Below are 17,500 nucleotides of genomic sequence, written 5' to 3' on the forward strand. Positions count from 1 at the left end.
AGATGGCTATACTTGTACTAAGTCACCAATGAGCCAGTTAGGAGTACTGCCCGTCTCGCCCGTTCACCCTTTTCTTTGATTTACGAAATATTTTACATTATCTTATTTTGCTGTTACTAATATTAAAAAACATTATAATAATTATAATGTTTATAATAAAAATAACACCATCGATATCCCATAGCACTAGTAAAAAACACGTTTTTCCCGCCAATTCAAATCACGTATGGTCACAAGGTCTACTAATTGACTCCTTTGTGGCTAAGCACTAGCAGAGCCATCTATGAGCAGACATTTCACAAAAAATATAGAAAATGGGCACAGCATTTTCCCCATTTTTTGTTCATTTTCCCCGACGGCATTGGGTTAACAACACACAAAACCAAAAACACTTTTCCTCACCAGGCTTAGAGTTCCTCTCTCCGGACAAGCGCACAGCAGCCACCCTCGTTTCCTTCGCGTCGTGGACCTTCGGCATGTGCCTGACGTCCCTCGTCTCGTGGCTCCTCCCTAGTTGGCAGTACTTGGCACTCGTTTCCTGCGTTCCCTCCGCCCTCGCCTTCGCTTACTGGTGGTGAGTTAGGGGAGGTGTGTGTGTGTGTGTGTGTGTGTGTGTGTGTGTGTGTAGAGTGGTAATAAGATTAACAAGGCGAAATAGCGTGGGAGAGAAAGATGGAAAGACGCACACACACACACACATGGATACGCACGCATATATATCCATACGCATATGTATACATGCGAGTGTGTGTCTGTATATATGTATATATATATATATATATTTATATACATATGCATATACATATATACACATATGCATATATATACATACACCCATATGTGTATATATATACATAAACACACACAGGCACACACACACATATATATAGATGTGTGTGTGTGTGTGTGTGTGTGTGTGTGTGTGTGTGTGTGTGTGTGTGTGTGTGCATATACATATATATACACATATGTATATATACATACATATATGTGTGTGTGAGTGTATATATACATGATACGTATATGTATATATATATATATGTATACATATATTCATATACATACATATATTATATATACATATATAAGTACATATATATATATGTATATATACATATATATATATATATATATATATATATATACATGTGTGTATATATGTGTGTGTGTGTGTGCATATATATGTATATATATGTATATATATATATATATATATATATATATATACATGTGTGTATATATGTGTGTGTGTGTGTGTGGATATATATATATATATATATATATATATATATATACACATATATATATATACATATATATATATGTATATACATATTTAGTCATTCATTTATTTCTTTGGAATTAAATCAGATAAAGCCATGATATGTATTGCAATCTTAATATTTCGTGGGTTCTTTACCTGTATGTGCGAACTTTCAACCAGAAATGAGCAATAGCAAATCACTAATTCAACAGACATGTCACCAGAAAGACAAATATGCGCTGAGAATAGACAATTGATAACGAATAATTCCACAATGCAATGTGTAATTGGCGTTCAGATATTAAGCAGATTCGGAATTATGTGATGCTGTCATTTGTCGAAGGGTAATATGAATATTTGGCATTGTGGTTTTAATCCTTCTGTTGCGTAATATCTATTTACTTTGTTGTGTTATTAATTTTCTTAAGCCTTGTCTAAAATTATCCCTGTGGGTTTAATTATCCACGTGTGTTCTTGTTCCATTTTCATACCGTGGTTTTGTACATTCTACTAACGTCTCTCTTTCTGTTTTTTTTCTTTCTTTCTTTCTTTATCTTTTTTTATGTCCCCTTTTCCATTTTTTCACTTGTGGTTTCATCTATTTTTTTACGTCTCTCTTTCTGGTTAATTTATCCTTTCTCTTTCGTTTCTCCACAGTTTCCGTTTTGGATTTGTTAACTCTCTTCCGTATTGACTCTTGATATATTAATTTTCTTGCGTCTCCCCTGCATTTTATCGGGGATTTGATTATTCTCTGACGTCCTTCCTTCATTTTCTCTCGCTGTTTGATTCATCAAATTACGTTCATGCTTGATTTGTTTTGTTACTTGAATTATACTATTAAATCTATTTTCTATTATCCGTGTTGTTGTTTTTTTTTATTTTCTTTATTTATTCATACATTTTTACTATCGTCACCATCATCATCATCATCATCATCATCATCATCATCATCATCATCATCATCATCATCATCATCATCATCATCATCATCGCCATCACCATTACCATCATCATCACCATCATCACCATCATCATTATCATCATATTTGTTCATTCTCCCACACCCATTTCCACCGTCAATTAACCCCATTACCTCACGTTTCCTTTCCAATTTTCTTAACACCATCCACTCAACACCTTCACTCTCAAATATTCCCGTGGCCAGGTATCTTCCCGAGTCCCCACGTTGGCTGTTGTCCCAGGGAAGAATACATGAGTGTGCGACCATCCTGCTGAATGTAAGTTTGGGTGTTGAGTTTGTAAACGATTTTTTTTTTTTCTTTTTCTTTCTTTGGTTATTATTGTTGTCTTTGTTGTTGTTTCTGTTGTTTTGTTATTATTGTGATTATTGTTATTATTGGTATTATTATATATATATTTGTTTTAATGTTTCGCTGTGTTCCTCTCATTCTCTCTGTGTCCCTCTCTCCCTCCCTCTCCTCTCCCCTCCCCCCCTCTCCCCTCCAACCATCCCTCTCCCTCCCCTTCCTTCCTCTCCCCCTCCCTTCTCCCTCCCTCCCTCCTTTCTCCTTCCCCTTCCTCCCCCCTCTGCCAATCCCCCTCCCTCCCTTACTCCCTCCTTCCCCTCCCCTCCCCTCCCTCCCTCCCTCCCTCCTATTCCCTTCCCTTCCCTTCCCTGCCTCTTATCCCCCCCTCCCTCCCTTATCCTCCCCTCCTTCCCTCACCCTCCCCTTCCTTCCTTCCTTCCTTCCTTCCTTCCTTCCTTCCTTCCTTCCTCTCTCTCCCTACCTCCCTCCCTCTTATTCCTTCACCCCTTCAATACAGGTAGCCCGCATCAACGGCAAAAAGGACGTATACCGGACGCAGCTTGAGTCGGATTTATACATCTTATGGAACCTGCAGGAGAAGGAGGTGTCACTGAGGGAAGCCACGCGGTACCCGAAGCTGCGTCTGAGAGCACTTATATTATTCTTTATGGGGTAAGTTAAGTGATGACGTGTAGGCGTGTGATGAGTCGGTTGCCGTTTTCTATGGGGAATTGGGGATAAAAACGGGAAGTAAATATTACAGGGGACTATTCCGATGAATATATATTAAAGAAGAGATTATAACAGAAGATTCGTAAATGTCGCTGTGTCATCTATAAAAAAAAATATCTACCTGCTGTTTTTTTTTTTTCCAATCTCTCTTTCTCTCTCTAAATTTCATTTCTTCTATTATTTTCTTCCTTTTAACCCCCACATTTCTTTCCATCTTCTCCCGCATTCCCTTCTACCCACCCAACCAGCGCGTGTAGCTACCTCTGCTACGGCATGGTGTTCCTGGGCATCACCGTGCTCTCCAGCAACTACTTCCTCAGTCACTTCGTCGTCTCGATCTCGGAACTTCCCAGCAATGCCCTCGGGTGGACGTGTACGCATTTCCTAGGCCGTCGCTTCACCTGCATCTCCACTTTCCTGATCACGGCTGCCCTTGTAGCCGCGGCGCCTTTCTGTAGACATGGTAACGATGGATGTGATGCGGATTTTTTTTTTTCATCTTCTTTTCTTCTTCTTCTCTTTTTCTTTCTCTTTCTCTTTCTCTTTTTATCTTTCTTTTTCTCTTTTTTTCTTTTTCTTTTTCTTTTTTATTCTTTTTCTTCTTCTTTTTCTTTTTCTTTTTTATTCTTTTTCTTCTTCTTCCTTTTCTTTTTCTTCTTCTTCGTCTTCTTCTCCTTCTCCTTCTCCTTCTCCTTCTCCTTCTTCCTCTCCTTCTCCTTCTCCCTCTTCTTCTCCTTCTTCTTGTCCTCCTCCTCCTTCTTCTTCTTCTTCATCTTCTTCTTCTTCTTCTTCTTCTTCTTCTTCTTCTTCTTCTTCTTCTTCTTCTTTTTGTTCATCCTTGAAGTCTGCAATGTAGATGTGGGTTTGGTACTTGGTGTGTGTGTGTGTGTGTGTGTGTGTGTGTGTGTGTGTGTGTGTGTGTGTGTGTGTGTGCGTGCGTGCGTGCGTCTTGGCGTGTAGACGCGAGCGTGTGTGAGCATATCCTCGAATTCAGCAACTGATTATACATATTCTAAACTACCTCTCTTCTCTGTACAGATAAATGGGTGATGTTAGCCATGGTCGCTTTCATCAGACTCTTCTGCACTCAACTCATCTACGTAGTGTACGTGCAGTGCACAGAAATCTTCCCCACGCCCATCAGGTCTACGGGGCTGGCCTGGCTGATCGTCTGCGGGCTGGCCACCATGATTTCCACGCCCTTCCTTCTGCACGTGAGTTGTCTAGGGATTATCGTCGGTCTGTGTGTAGAGTGAGCAATATATATATGTATATATATATATACATATGTGTGTGTGTGTGTGTGTGTGTGTGTGTGTGTGTGTGTGTGTGTGTGTGTGTGTGTGTGTGTGTGTGTGTGTATGTATGTATGTATGTATGAATGTATATATATATGTATGTATGTGTGTATGCATGCATGTATGTATATTTATTCATATATATACATATAATATATAGATCATTTCTGAAATGAATATCAAGAACCTTATTGACTATTTTAATTTTATTTTGTATGAGAGAGAGAGAGAAAGAGAGAGAGAGAGAGAGAGAGAGAGAGAGAGAGAGAGAGAGAGAGAGAGAGAGAGAGAGAGAGAGAGAGATAGACAGAGAGAGAGAGAGAGAAACAGAGAGAGAGAGGGAGAGAAGGAAAGAAAGAGGGAAAGAGAGAAAGAGAGAGATAGAGAGAGAGAGAAACAGACATTTAAAATTCCATCCCCTCCTCTTAGTCCGGCATCGGGGAGGACTTCCCCTGGTGGCTGCTACTGGCGCTGATGCTCCTGTGTGCATTTCTGGGCACCTTCCTGCCGGAGACCATCGGCCTGCCCTTGCCCCAGTCTTTCCAGGACGCGGAGGACCTGGGAAGCGGCCGGCCCCTTAGGGTTTGGATCCACCACTGGAACCAACACCGCTTCGTCCCCACCTCGTCACAGGAGGAGAAGTACCAGGAGCTCCGGAAACTTTCCCTCACCAGTCCCGACGAACTCAAAAGGATGTCGTGTAATGAGATGACGAAGATGTCGCGTTGAGATGTCAGAGAATTGTTTCTGTTAAAGGAGGAGGAAGGTGGGTTTCTCACGTTCAGAATTCGTGAGGGACTGTTATCGAAGAACACGATGATTCGGAAGAAAGTGTAGGAAGGAAGAGATGAACGTGATAAAGATGAGAAACAGCTTACACGACTTTCAGAATTCGCAAGAATATGTTATTGAAGAAGAAGAGAAGGATTTGGAAGAAAGTGTTGGGATGAAGAGATGAAGCTGTTGAGAATTTCGAATATCGTTAAATAAAGATACAGACTAAACGTTTAGAATTCTCACGTTACCAAGAACAGACTCAGAAAAAAATGTGAAGAATAGAAAATGAAGTGTTGAGAACATAGAACATTGTTTTGTTAAGAAATGAGATAGCTTTCACGTTCAGGATTAACAAACAAGTGTTTTGAAGAACAACATTCTGATTAAGGATTTCAAAGAACTGCAAGTTAATATGAGTAGATTTTGCTCTGAGCATTCAAAAGAATATTATGAGAAGAACACAGGTAGATTTCGTCAATACCCAAATATTCCGCATTTAGAACCTTTAAAACATAATGTTATGTTTACCCCCCCCCCCCCAAAAAAAAAAAAAAAAAAAAAAAAGAATAGACATATATAATTATAATAATAATAATGAATAAACAAATAAAAATAATAAATAAAACAAAAACAAAAAATTGCCCGTAACATTTTGTTTTGTTTTTAATCAGGATAAATCAAGATATATCATATATCCTCGCATTCAAAGAAAACCGAATCCTTTTCTGATTTTGGAAAATTCAAGTAAAGACGTACACACACGCGCGCGCACACACACACACACACACACCGGAGTATTTCTTCTTTTCTGTCGTTCATAGGTTATAACTTTTTTTTTTTTTCGAACTTGAGAGTGGCCTTTGAAGGAAATAAATGATTAAAAATGTAAATAGACTTTTAATGTGTATTATACCCCTATCAATTTTATATTGAGAATCGGCATCATTATGATTGTCGAAATATATAAAGTTACCCTAAAGCGTCTAGTAGTAGTTTTAAAGGAAAATCAAATCAATAATTGATCTCTCATGAATCATAAATATATGATTTCGAATAATCATTGAAATCTATAAAAAATATACTTTTCGCAATTTTTGTATAAACATAATGAGATTTTTTTTATTAAACAAGAGAAAATTAATTATCTTTGCGTATTGTATATACAAATACACTTACTTTATTTTGAAAAGAGCGTTATCTTATCGAAGAAAAGCTTGAACAATTATAAATTCAAGATATCTTGATGTTTCAGTAAAACTAATTTATGCACAATATGTTATTTTTCTAAGAAAGGATGAATAACTTGGAACATTTTAAAAAGACAAAGGACTAAGTGAGTTACTTTGACCTTCTAATTGATCTGATTCAATAACACGCTTAAATTAAAGATTGATTGAAGATTAATGCCCTACGCTAACTTTTGAGTAACCTGCTTATATTCTGTTCTTACTCAATTATTTTGACATTGTTGGTATACAATTTCCATTAAGTTTTTAAGTGATATTTCACGGGAAGCAAAATGAATTATTCCGGTGTTTCAAACTTACTAAATTCATTTCCCTTAACTAGAGATTAAATATTGAAAACGTTAATCAATCTCGTGTGATATGAACTCCTCATAGTTCTCACAACATTTATTTCAACTTAAGTCATTATTCAGATCTCATTCTATTTAATTAAAGATAAAATATTAATTAAAAAAACTCAAACTATCAAGGGAAACCATTTATCCTTTCCCAACAACAATCTCACAACTTAAACCATTCGATTTAATTCATTTTTCAAATTTCACTCTCTTCCTAAATCAAATACAGTAAAAGATTAAATACTGAACATAACTTTATCCCCTCAAGTGAAACCATGTCTACTCGCGTCACACCGTTCACAACAACCATTGTAACGCAGCCTATCCCCCTATTCTCCAGAGCACTTGCAATATCACGCGAGACAACATTAGAACACGCACCCACGGATACATATCATGTGCACCTAAGGGTAGCTTCACCCACCTTCCGATAACACAAATGACGCTGTTTCCTCTACGTGTCACACTCACTGATAATGACACAGTCATCGTGATACATAACGCCACAGGACTCTCGCAGACAACGACCAGTCACCGTCTCTGATTTGCTGACTGTGAATCACAGGATTTACCGTCGACTTGATACAGTTAGAGTGAAATGGACGCGGGAGAAACCAATCGAGTTGGGAATTTAGGAAAGATCTTTGGAATGAAGGAGGGTCTTTATAAATGTTCGTTCGACATCTGTTCATAAAGTAATACTAATTCATGAGAAATGAAGTAGATTATTCATAATTAATGAAAGTGAGTGGATGATAACATAGCGTAACCTAATTGAAATTGGGGAACATTCTTTGTAAAGTGGTAAGTAAATAGCTGTATATATAAAAGGTAGTCGCCTATCTTGCCAAGCTCGTGTATGACTTCCATTGAATTTAGAGATGTAACACTGCTATAAAGGTCCTTGCTTTTCTCTCTCTCTCTCTCTCTCTCTCTCTCTCTCTCTCTCTCTCTCTCTCTCTCTCTCTCTCTCTCTCTCTCTCTCTCTCTCTATCTCTCTCTCTTTCTCTCTCTCTCTCTCTCTCTCTCTCTCTCTCTCTCTCTCTCTCTCTCTCTCTCTCTCTCTCTCTCTCTCTCTCTCTCTCTCTCTCTCTCTCCTGTGCGTGTGTGTGTGTGTGTGTGTGTGTGTGTGTGTGTGTGTGTGTGTGTGTGTGTGTGTGTGTGTCTTTACTGTATACACACAAAGAAGCTAAACAAAACAAGGAAAAAAATTCTGGAAACAAGAAATTAAAGTTGTTATTACAGCAATCATGTCAGGGCGTATCATACTCAATATCTTTAAATTCAATATAAATGAAACTGGCAATTAGAGGTTATACATTTCCCTGAATTGCATCACATGACATATCGTAGCGTCATATGAGCATAAATTATTAATTCTCACTTATACCTGCTCTACATGGGACCCGAAGTTCCTCACCTTAGTTGATAGCATCTTAGCAGTCCGTCTCCTGTTCGCACTGATTATATAAGGCACTGAGTATCAGGTTCTGAAGCCTGATTCAGCAAGGGAACTCTGTAATGAAACACCTATAGAGAATGGACTGTGACAACAATGTGGATGACCAGCCTCTCAAAGGACATCAGACAAGGACGCCCGGTGAGGTAATATAGCCTACCGTCATATTACAGCACAGAATCATATAATATTATGAATTGCGAGACTAAAATGTGTGGTATCGAGATAGAACATAATAGTGATGAGATGGGAGAGAGGTATGGAATTTTAAAAGTGAATAACAGTGAGAAGATGGATCTGAGTTATGTAAATACCAAAATGCAATTGCATATGATCTGTATAAGTTATGATTATAAAAACAACGGTGATGAGATTAATTAAATGTCTTGTTCCAGATTAAAGAATTTTGTGAACTTCCTGTTGTGCAATCTACCATCAGGACTAAACAGCAGAGACACTTATTTCTTTACAGTTTATAATTAACAAACAATAGAATCTCCACTTTCAACCTATCAGCAGTGTTATATATAGGCCTTTTTGCAACACCCCGAAATCCCGAACATTATGATATATTCATTTATGTTTGATCGCGGTTGCAACAAAACACGAATGTTCCACAAGAGAACACTGTAATGTGTTCTAACATACAAAAACAAACTCTTACATTAAAACACCCATAAATAACAATTAAGCAACTAAATATGTTTGCACGACTGATAGAAGTAAAGTATATGGGAAGTTTGTGTGCGTGTTTGTGTATGTATATAAATATATATATATATATATATATATATATATATATATATATATATATCTACTTGTACACACACACACACACACAAATATACGCAAGTACGGCTGCGCCGAGGAGCGAGGTGTTGCTCCTTGGCTCCCCGCAAGGGTTTGCTTGTCATCTCCTACAGTGGCCTAAAGATGGGTGTGGATCATGTGCTTACCATGTGACAATCGGTGATGAAAGGTAGTACTACCACAATGCATAGCTTTTGTAGAAGGTGATAGACAACACAACATTGGAATGTCTAGTGTGGCAAGAAGAGACGAATAAATAGGTAAGACAATGGACATGCATGCATGTTACAACATTGGAATGTCTAGTGCGGTAAAAAGAGATGAACATTCAATTAAAGCAAAGATCTTGAGTAATGTCTATGTATATGTATGTGTGAAGATGCATATGTGACAAACATGTAAGGTTATGTAAAATATGTAGAATATGGCAATATGATATCGACGTAGCTGGGTTACATATCTCCCTGGTTTCCAAACGATGGTCCCAAATCATAATCAAACATCATTTACATACATGTGGCTAAACACAATAAAAAATACATAAGGAGAAACAGTGGCACAATGTAATAAAATACGTAACGTAGAAATTGTATGGCGCAGTGTGTGATATCAGTATCGAGATTTGCTACTTATATGAGTGCTAACGGATGCCGTCTACGATATTCTCGGCCTTCAGAACTACGTAAGCGGGCGGCGCTGAAGGAAATCTGTCTTCGGGCGACGTCACAGTATGCGAGCGAGCGAGCGAGCGGCGCTGAGGGAAGAGCATCCTCAGGCGGCGGTAGTAAAGGATACGCATGAGTGAGAATCTAGTTAGGCAACTCATAAATTGCAAATGACTATCTGCAGCTGACAATTGAACACACAAAAATCCACAATTAGGTATTAAGGAGAAATTAGGTACTGATCACCGATTTCTTTTTTTTTTTCAATTTTGACAAACCATCACACTCCGAGGTTGGGGAGATGCACAACTGACGAGGCAGAGAGCGGGCTGTGTGTGTGTATGTGTGTGTGTGTGTGTGTGTGTGTGTGTGTGTGTGTGTGTGTGTGTGTGTGTGTGTGTGTGTGTGTGTGTGTGAGTGTGTGTTTGTGTGTTTGTGTGTGTGTGTGTGTGTGTGTGTGTGCATATACATTTTTCCTTTTTTTACTAGCCTTAATTCATGTAATATATCAATAAATCAAGATATAAAACCTTTCCTTGTATACTTATTAGCTTCTAAGGATAAATTATAGTAGTAAAAAAAGTATTTTGCAATTACTCTTCCTACCGATATCAATATCACGTCGTTTCAGTGACTCATTATTGACACCAAATTTTACTCATATCGAATGACCGCATATTTGATATATTGCCAAAATTACACAAAACCACTTTATAAATCCCTGCGACGTAAGTGAAATATTTTGAAGAGTATCGCTCTCTGATTGGCTGGCCTTAGTGCACCACTTGTTTCAAACTGTAGGCTAACAAAACAAAACATTTTTTTTTTTTTTTTCAAGAATGTACGCTAAGAGGGTAAATATGCGTTTGGAATTAAGGGTTTCCGAGAGATTACATAGGGCCTTGTATTCCCAAGTACGTTAGTGGGTCGATATGTATTTAGAGAAGCCGTTTCAGTTATAGAACCAATAAATGGCTGTGGCCTACATATCCTGCTTCTCAATGGTGACGTGTTCCCAACAAGATACATGTTTCAGGAATTGTGTAAGACAGTGGCATGGCGTGGGTTGTGAGCGCACGAAGGCTCCCCAGACCCCTTCACCAGTTCAGTGTTGAGCCGCTTACCCTCATGTATCCTAAGAATATCTTTAGTTATTGCGGTTATAATGCATTTGATGTTAGCACCTCCTTTTTTTTATTCAGTATCGCCTAGCCTTATCTTGATTTTTGTTTTGTTTTTTGTTTTTTTTAATAATAGTATCATAATTTACAATGAAAGCTCTCAAAATGGACAGCAAAGTAAGACATTGTTTGTTTGTCTCGTAAAGCTTCGTAGAATATCTGAACACTGGGAGATTTTTTTGTGTGTAGGATTAACTTTCCTCTGTCGTTCGTAATGTAGATTTAACAATTCAGTTTCTGGTTAAATGTTGTCATTCCACTTTGTTGAAGTTAGTCGAGAATACAAGACATAAAATTTGCAAATGTATCCTTGGGGAAAAGTTGATAATATTTAGCCTTTTTTTTGTTCTTTCTTTCTTTTTACTTTTTTTTTTTTTTTTTTTTTTTTGACTTGATATTTCATTTGTAGTACCAAGTTAGACATTAATAGAACAAGGAAGACAAAGCAAATACAAACTTTTCACGGGACAAAAAGATTAGTACCCTGGATGTTCCGTCTGAGAAAGGGTTCGTCTCCTCGCCCGTACTCGCTAGGTTGTGCTGAAGAGAATTTAATAGTTTACCAGTTTGTGTATCTCCTGGGAATTGAGTCAACGAGCATGAAATGATTAATGCATCTCCTGAGTCTGAATCTGATTCTGTTCAATAGATTGCCTTACAAAGTTGGGTCCGAATTCAACGCGAATTTAATTTTTTTTTGTATTGATTATGTGTAAAGTTTTAACGTTAGGTCTTATTTGAACTTGCCATTGACATTGACACTAAATGCTTTCTTCGTGCATATGGTCAAATTTAATAAAAATCGCATTATTCTATTTTCCACTGTTATCCTCACTTTTACTGATCTGACCTTTGACCGCTAAACAAATTAAGAAAAAAGAATGTTGTAGCTAAAGGAAAAAATGGTAATATTCTTACATTTCTCAAACTTACAATTTCGTTTATAAATAGGTATTAAGTATGGGGGGATAGAAAATGATACTTGAAACAATAACAATACTTGTTTACCATTATATAGCGATTACAGAGAGAGAGAGAGAGAGAGAGAGAGAGAGAGAGAGAGAGAGAGAGAGAGAGAGAGAGAGAGAGAGAGAGAGAGAAAGAGAGAGAGGGGGGGGGGAAGAAAGATATAGTGATTGAGAAAGTGACAGAGAAAAAGAGAGAAAAAAAAGAAAGGCAAGAATTGTTTATTATTAGATATTCAGTATGAAGAGACAGAAATGCTACTTAAAACAATAAACAATACTTTATACCATTTTATAGCGATATCAGAAACAGACAGACAGACAGACAGATAGACAGACAGACAGACAGACAGACAAAGACAGACAGACAGACAGACAGACAACCCGAGACAAACAGATAGATAGACAGACAGACAGACAGACAGACAGACAGACAGACAGATAGACAGACAGACAGACAGACAAAGACAGACAGACAGACAGACAGACAACCCGAGACAAACAGATAGATAGACAGACAGACAGACAGACAGACAGACAGACAGATAGACAGACAGACAGACAGACAGACAGACAGACAGACAGGCAGACAGCAGACAGACATACAGACAGGGAGATGCATTCAATATATCAACCCATTTTCATTCCAATACGTCACATGAATCTGCACGGTCCGATACATCAAACCATAGCCCATGCATTATATCTCTAGCTCAGTATGTTCATGTCGTCTTTTTTTACTTCTTTATCAAGGACATGTTTTAGAAATAACTTTCTGATGGTCTTGGTTATGCAACCTTTCGTCATGAACGTAATTTAAGATGCACTCTAAACTACACTTCATCGCACCATGAGAGTTTTGGTTAGATCATTCTCACCCGTATAAGGAACATACTGCTGAGTTGCCGTAAATTTCACTTATAGGCATCCACACTTTGGAGACAACCAACGTAATAGTAATGGGGAAGAATTCAAACATTTTATCAATAGTAGATCACTGACAGTATATGACACAGAAGCAGAGACTCATTTGGGAGGTGGCAGGTTAGACTATGTATTTGGCAAAAAATTAGTTCATGGTAATGTCTGTACTTCACTGGTGCGAGAGTTAGTTAGTGACCACTTTGCAATACGAACAGAATATACTGTAGACAGAGACTCAGTCCCTAGATTACCTAGGCTCTGAATGATCATCCCACCGGGCCAGGAGCATCAATTCAAGGCACGGGTCTATGACTGGTATAACACCTATGAAGTAACAACTGTTGAGAAATTTTCTCAGGATCTAATCAAAGTTAGCACTGACTACTATGACACATGGGTCTGTTCACGAAAACTCTCAAAGAAAAAGAGGCCCCAGACCTCCCATGCACCGAGGTAGATCAATGACCCAATTCTGGCCAAGGAACATAAACGGGTTCAGGAGTTTGCTAATTGTTATAAAGATAATAAGACGACAGATAATCTTCTGCAGTTTCTGAAAGCCAACAAGGAATTCAGAAAATTAAAAACTCGCAATAAACACTGGGAACAATTCCTGCAAAGTATCAATAGTCAAACTTCTGTAGCTGACGTATGGAGAAAAAGTAATAGGCTGACAGGTAAAGCTCTCACAACACCGCAGTTCCACAGTCCACAGGAACAGGCTAATATGCTCCTAGAGCAGTGGGCTGGAAATTCTCAGGTACACTCACTTCCACAAGGGATAAAGAAAACAGCTCAAGAAGTCGAAAAAAGATAGAAATTTCAATATAGCAATAGCATGTGCTACTATTGACCCCTCCGACTTTGTCGAAATAACCGAGTGGGAACTGAGCAATGCCCTTCTGAAAGGTAAGGCAACCGCCCCTGGCGAGGACGGCATTACTTACACCGTCCTTCGCCACATTGCTCAGGTGCCAGGTAACCCACTTTTACACCTGTATAGACTCAGCCTATCACAAGGAATCCTCCCAAGCTCCTGGACTAAAAGCTTAATCATTCCTATACCCAAACCCAATACTGACAAATACAGACCCATTTCCTTGACCTTCTGTCTGTGCAAAGTACTTGCGAGAATAATTCTGAACAGGCTCATGTATCGCATAAATGCTCAGTTATCCCCCAGACTGTATGGATTTCTCCCAGGGCGTAGCAGTCAGCACTGTTTTGTAGAGTACTTAACAAACTCGAACCCAGGCATGCAAACCGTATTTCTTGATCTTAAATCTGCTTTTGATTTTGCAAACAGGGAAATTATCCTTGAGCAACTAGCTAGCTTTGGTATTCAGGGGAAACTGTTAACATGGATTCAAATGTATCTATCGAATCGATCGGCTCAGGTTCTCTTCAGGGACATTAAGAGTACTCATGCAAAAGTATTTGAACTCGGCACACCTCAGGGAGGCGTACTTAGTCTCATGCTATTTAATATCCTAATGCATAGATTACTGGGCGATATACCACTTGCAGGCAATGACTCCATTATTTGCTATGCCGATGACATTTGTATTAAATCCTCATCCGAGGAGATTTTTTTTTTTTTTTTTTTTGCGAGAATCTTTTAGTTGTCATACATAAGATCGGTCATAGATTACCATGCATTGCACCTAGTATTGTTCAAGGGATCAGATTTGACTAGTTTAGAAAGTGTAAAAAACTGAAGCCATGAGGATCATTCTTGGTGCCCCTAGAACAATAGGGATTGTGAATATGAGAACAGAACTTATTTTGCTTTCTGTTTATGAAATAATATTATACATAAATACCACATTTAGTGCCAAATCAATTAAAGAACCCATCCATTGTACAGAGTTCCAAAGACAACTAAAACACAGAATAGAAGAGCTAACTTTGAATGACAACGCCGACTCATACTCAAATCCATGGGTACAAGTCACGTGTAAACACTTAGCTCAGCTGAACATACTCATAACTAAGACCCTGCATGGACGTTCTGTACCACCGTGGAAAATGTCGGACCTAAGTGTATATTATACGACTGCCCCCCAAAAAGACAGTGTTCCCCCTGCTATACTTAAGCAGTATGCACTTGCAATTATAAATGAGCATCTAGAAACTCTGCCCAATGCATATGAATGCTACACTGACGGATCCTTGCAGTCTGGGAGCAGAGCAGGATGCACTTTTGTTGTATATAAAAACAATATTTTGCAGCACTAGGATTGCAGGAGGGTTCATGACTGGGCTTGCACTACGCAAACTGAGTTGGCAGGAATACTCATGGCCACCGAATTTCTATTGAATCAAGGCTCAGGGGTCATTTTCTGCGATTCAAAGAGTGCTCTCCAGGCTCTAAACACTTGAGACGAAGGTGCGGGAAATATTGCAAATGGCATCAGGATAAACGTGTATCGTGCAAAAGAACGAGGACATAATATACGTTTTGTGTGGATTCCATCGCATGTTGGAATCCCTAGGCATGATCATGCTGATCGCCTAGCAAAGTCAGCATGTGACAAACAAAGTGTGGATATAGATCTTGGGATACCTCTTTCTAGGATTTTATATATCATTAAAACTTCCTTCAGAGAGGACTTGACTGAGTTGATTAATTCTCAACGCCCTGAAAGCTGTAGAATAAAGCACTATGGCCGGTTTAGGCAAGATTCATTCATCTATGGTTTATATAAAACAAGAATAAGACAGTGTGATGTTGTGACTGCAAGAATCAGGCTTGGATATAGATTGTATTGGCAGGTCAGTACAGTTTGTAATTTCGAAGAAACTAAGTGTAAACTGTGTAATGAAGAATATAAGCGAACACTTGTACATTATATCTCTGAGTGCCATGTGTTACAGCCTTTCAGACCACCTAGCATGAGGTACCGCGAACTATGTAACTACTTCATATTATCTGATGACTTAGAAGATATACTTATGTTGTATCCTAAATTTGGAATGTAGTATCACATAACCGCATATCAAATGTATTAATGCTTTTCCACGCCCAAGCTATACGCCGGCGTGGCAGATGAGTAGATAAAGGACTTAAATTAATAAAGTACTCATTACAATGTTATAGGCTAAAATTCAAATGTAATACCGCTATGTAATGTTATGACCATGCATTAAATGTACCGCGGCTTGCCCACGCCTGTGTAGTTAGCCAGGGTCGTAAATAAAGGACTAAACAAAAAAAAAAAAAAAAAAAAAATACAACACTGATAATGCAGATAACAATAACAAGAGGGATAGTAATAAAAATTATAATGTTAAAAGTGATTATGATAGCAATAATGATATTAGTGGTAATGATGATAAAAAAATAAAAGAATTACAATACGTGATGATAATGATTACGGTAATAATCACAGTGATATTAGTAATAATGATTATTAATATCTTCACTTTTATTCTAGTAGAGTAAGTATTAGTACCGTTATCATAATCAAACAGTATAGATGTGGTCATTATCATCATTAACCAATATCCTTACCATCGTTTGCATAATTTCCATCATTTGCAAAATCGTTACGATCATTTGTAATATTAATGCTATCACTTGCAATAATACTGCAACCATTTGTGATACCATTACTATCATTTGCAATGAGATTCCAATTATTGCAACATTATTAACATACTTTGCTATATAACTAAGATTATTTGCAAAATTGTTACCATAATTTGCAATATTATTGCCATCATTACCAATATCATTACCATCATTCGCGATATTGTTACCTTCGTTTGCAATATCATTACTACTATTTTTAGTTTTATTACCATTATTTGCAATATTATTACCATCATTTGCAATATCATTTCCATGATTTGTGATATCATTTCCATCATTTGCAATATCATTTTGATAAATCTTTCTTTCCTCCTCTCCCACTTTTCATCCTATCAAATGATCCTGAACCACATTTCTAGCACAGCCTCGACACCAGGAGAAGCGAGATACGAAAAACTGTTTACCTCACTCGTTCGCTAGCCTCACCTTTGCAGCTTCGCTCATACCTTGATATTTTGTAAACTTTGTTACTGATTGGTGTCAAAGGTGTTATGGGTTGAAGTGTGGCTTGTTTGATATGCTTTTAGCCCTTAAGGGGACGTTATGGTTAAATTGTTAGGGTTAGGAGTTGATAAGTAGATAATTTGTTGGTTGATGTTATTATGTGTGTGCATATATATAATTCACACACACACACACACACACACACACACACACACACACACACACACACACACACACACACACACACACACACACACACAAACACACATATATATATGTGTGTGTGTGTATATACATATATATTTGTGTGTGTGTGTGTGCATATATGTATGTAGGTATATATAAGATACATACATAAATACACACACACACACACATATATATATATATATCATATATATACGCTTGTGTTTATGTATGTATCATGTAAATATGTGTCCATGTACAATTTCTATCTAAGCATTGCACTTCTTTTCCACTTTCTCTCTCTGCCATGAATCCCATTCAAGGGCCGCCTTCCCCCTGTCTGA

General features: G+C 37.9%; 2 protein-coding genes across 2 annotated transcripts in view; one reads left to right on the forward strand and one right to left on the reverse strand.

The window, feature by feature from the left end:
* Positions 1–421, reverse strand: part of LOC125038105 (solute carrier family 22 member 7-like) — a 57,390-nt gene extending 56,969 nt beyond the window's left edge. Inside the window, exon 1 of the mRNA XM_047631391.1 lies at positions 403–421. The gene's annotated coding sequence lies outside the window, so the exon portion shown is untranslated. The remainder of the gene's footprint in view (positions 1–402) is intronic.
* Positions 409–6,232, forward strand: LOC125038106 (solute carrier family 22 member 3-like). Its single transcript, XM_047631395.1, has 6 exons — positions 409–574; positions 2,433–2,505; positions 3,053–3,207; positions 3,516–3,730; positions 4,306–4,481; positions 4,995–6,232. Exons 1-6 carry the CDS (start codon positions 477–479, stop codon positions 5,292–5,294), a joined length of 1,017 nt encoding a protein of 338 aa, XP_047487351.1. The 5' UTR covers positions 409–476; the 3' UTR covers positions 5,295–6,232.
* The last annotated feature ends 11,268 nt before the right edge of the window (positions 6,233–17,500 follow it).

Source organism: Penaeus chinensis, chromosome 24 (assembly GCF_019202785.1).
Source record: "Penaeus chinensis breed Huanghai No. 1 chromosome 24, ASM1920278v2, whole genome shotgun sequence".
Taxonomy (NCBI): Eukaryota; Metazoa; Arthropoda; class Malacostraca; order Decapoda; family Penaeidae; genus Penaeus; species Penaeus chinensis.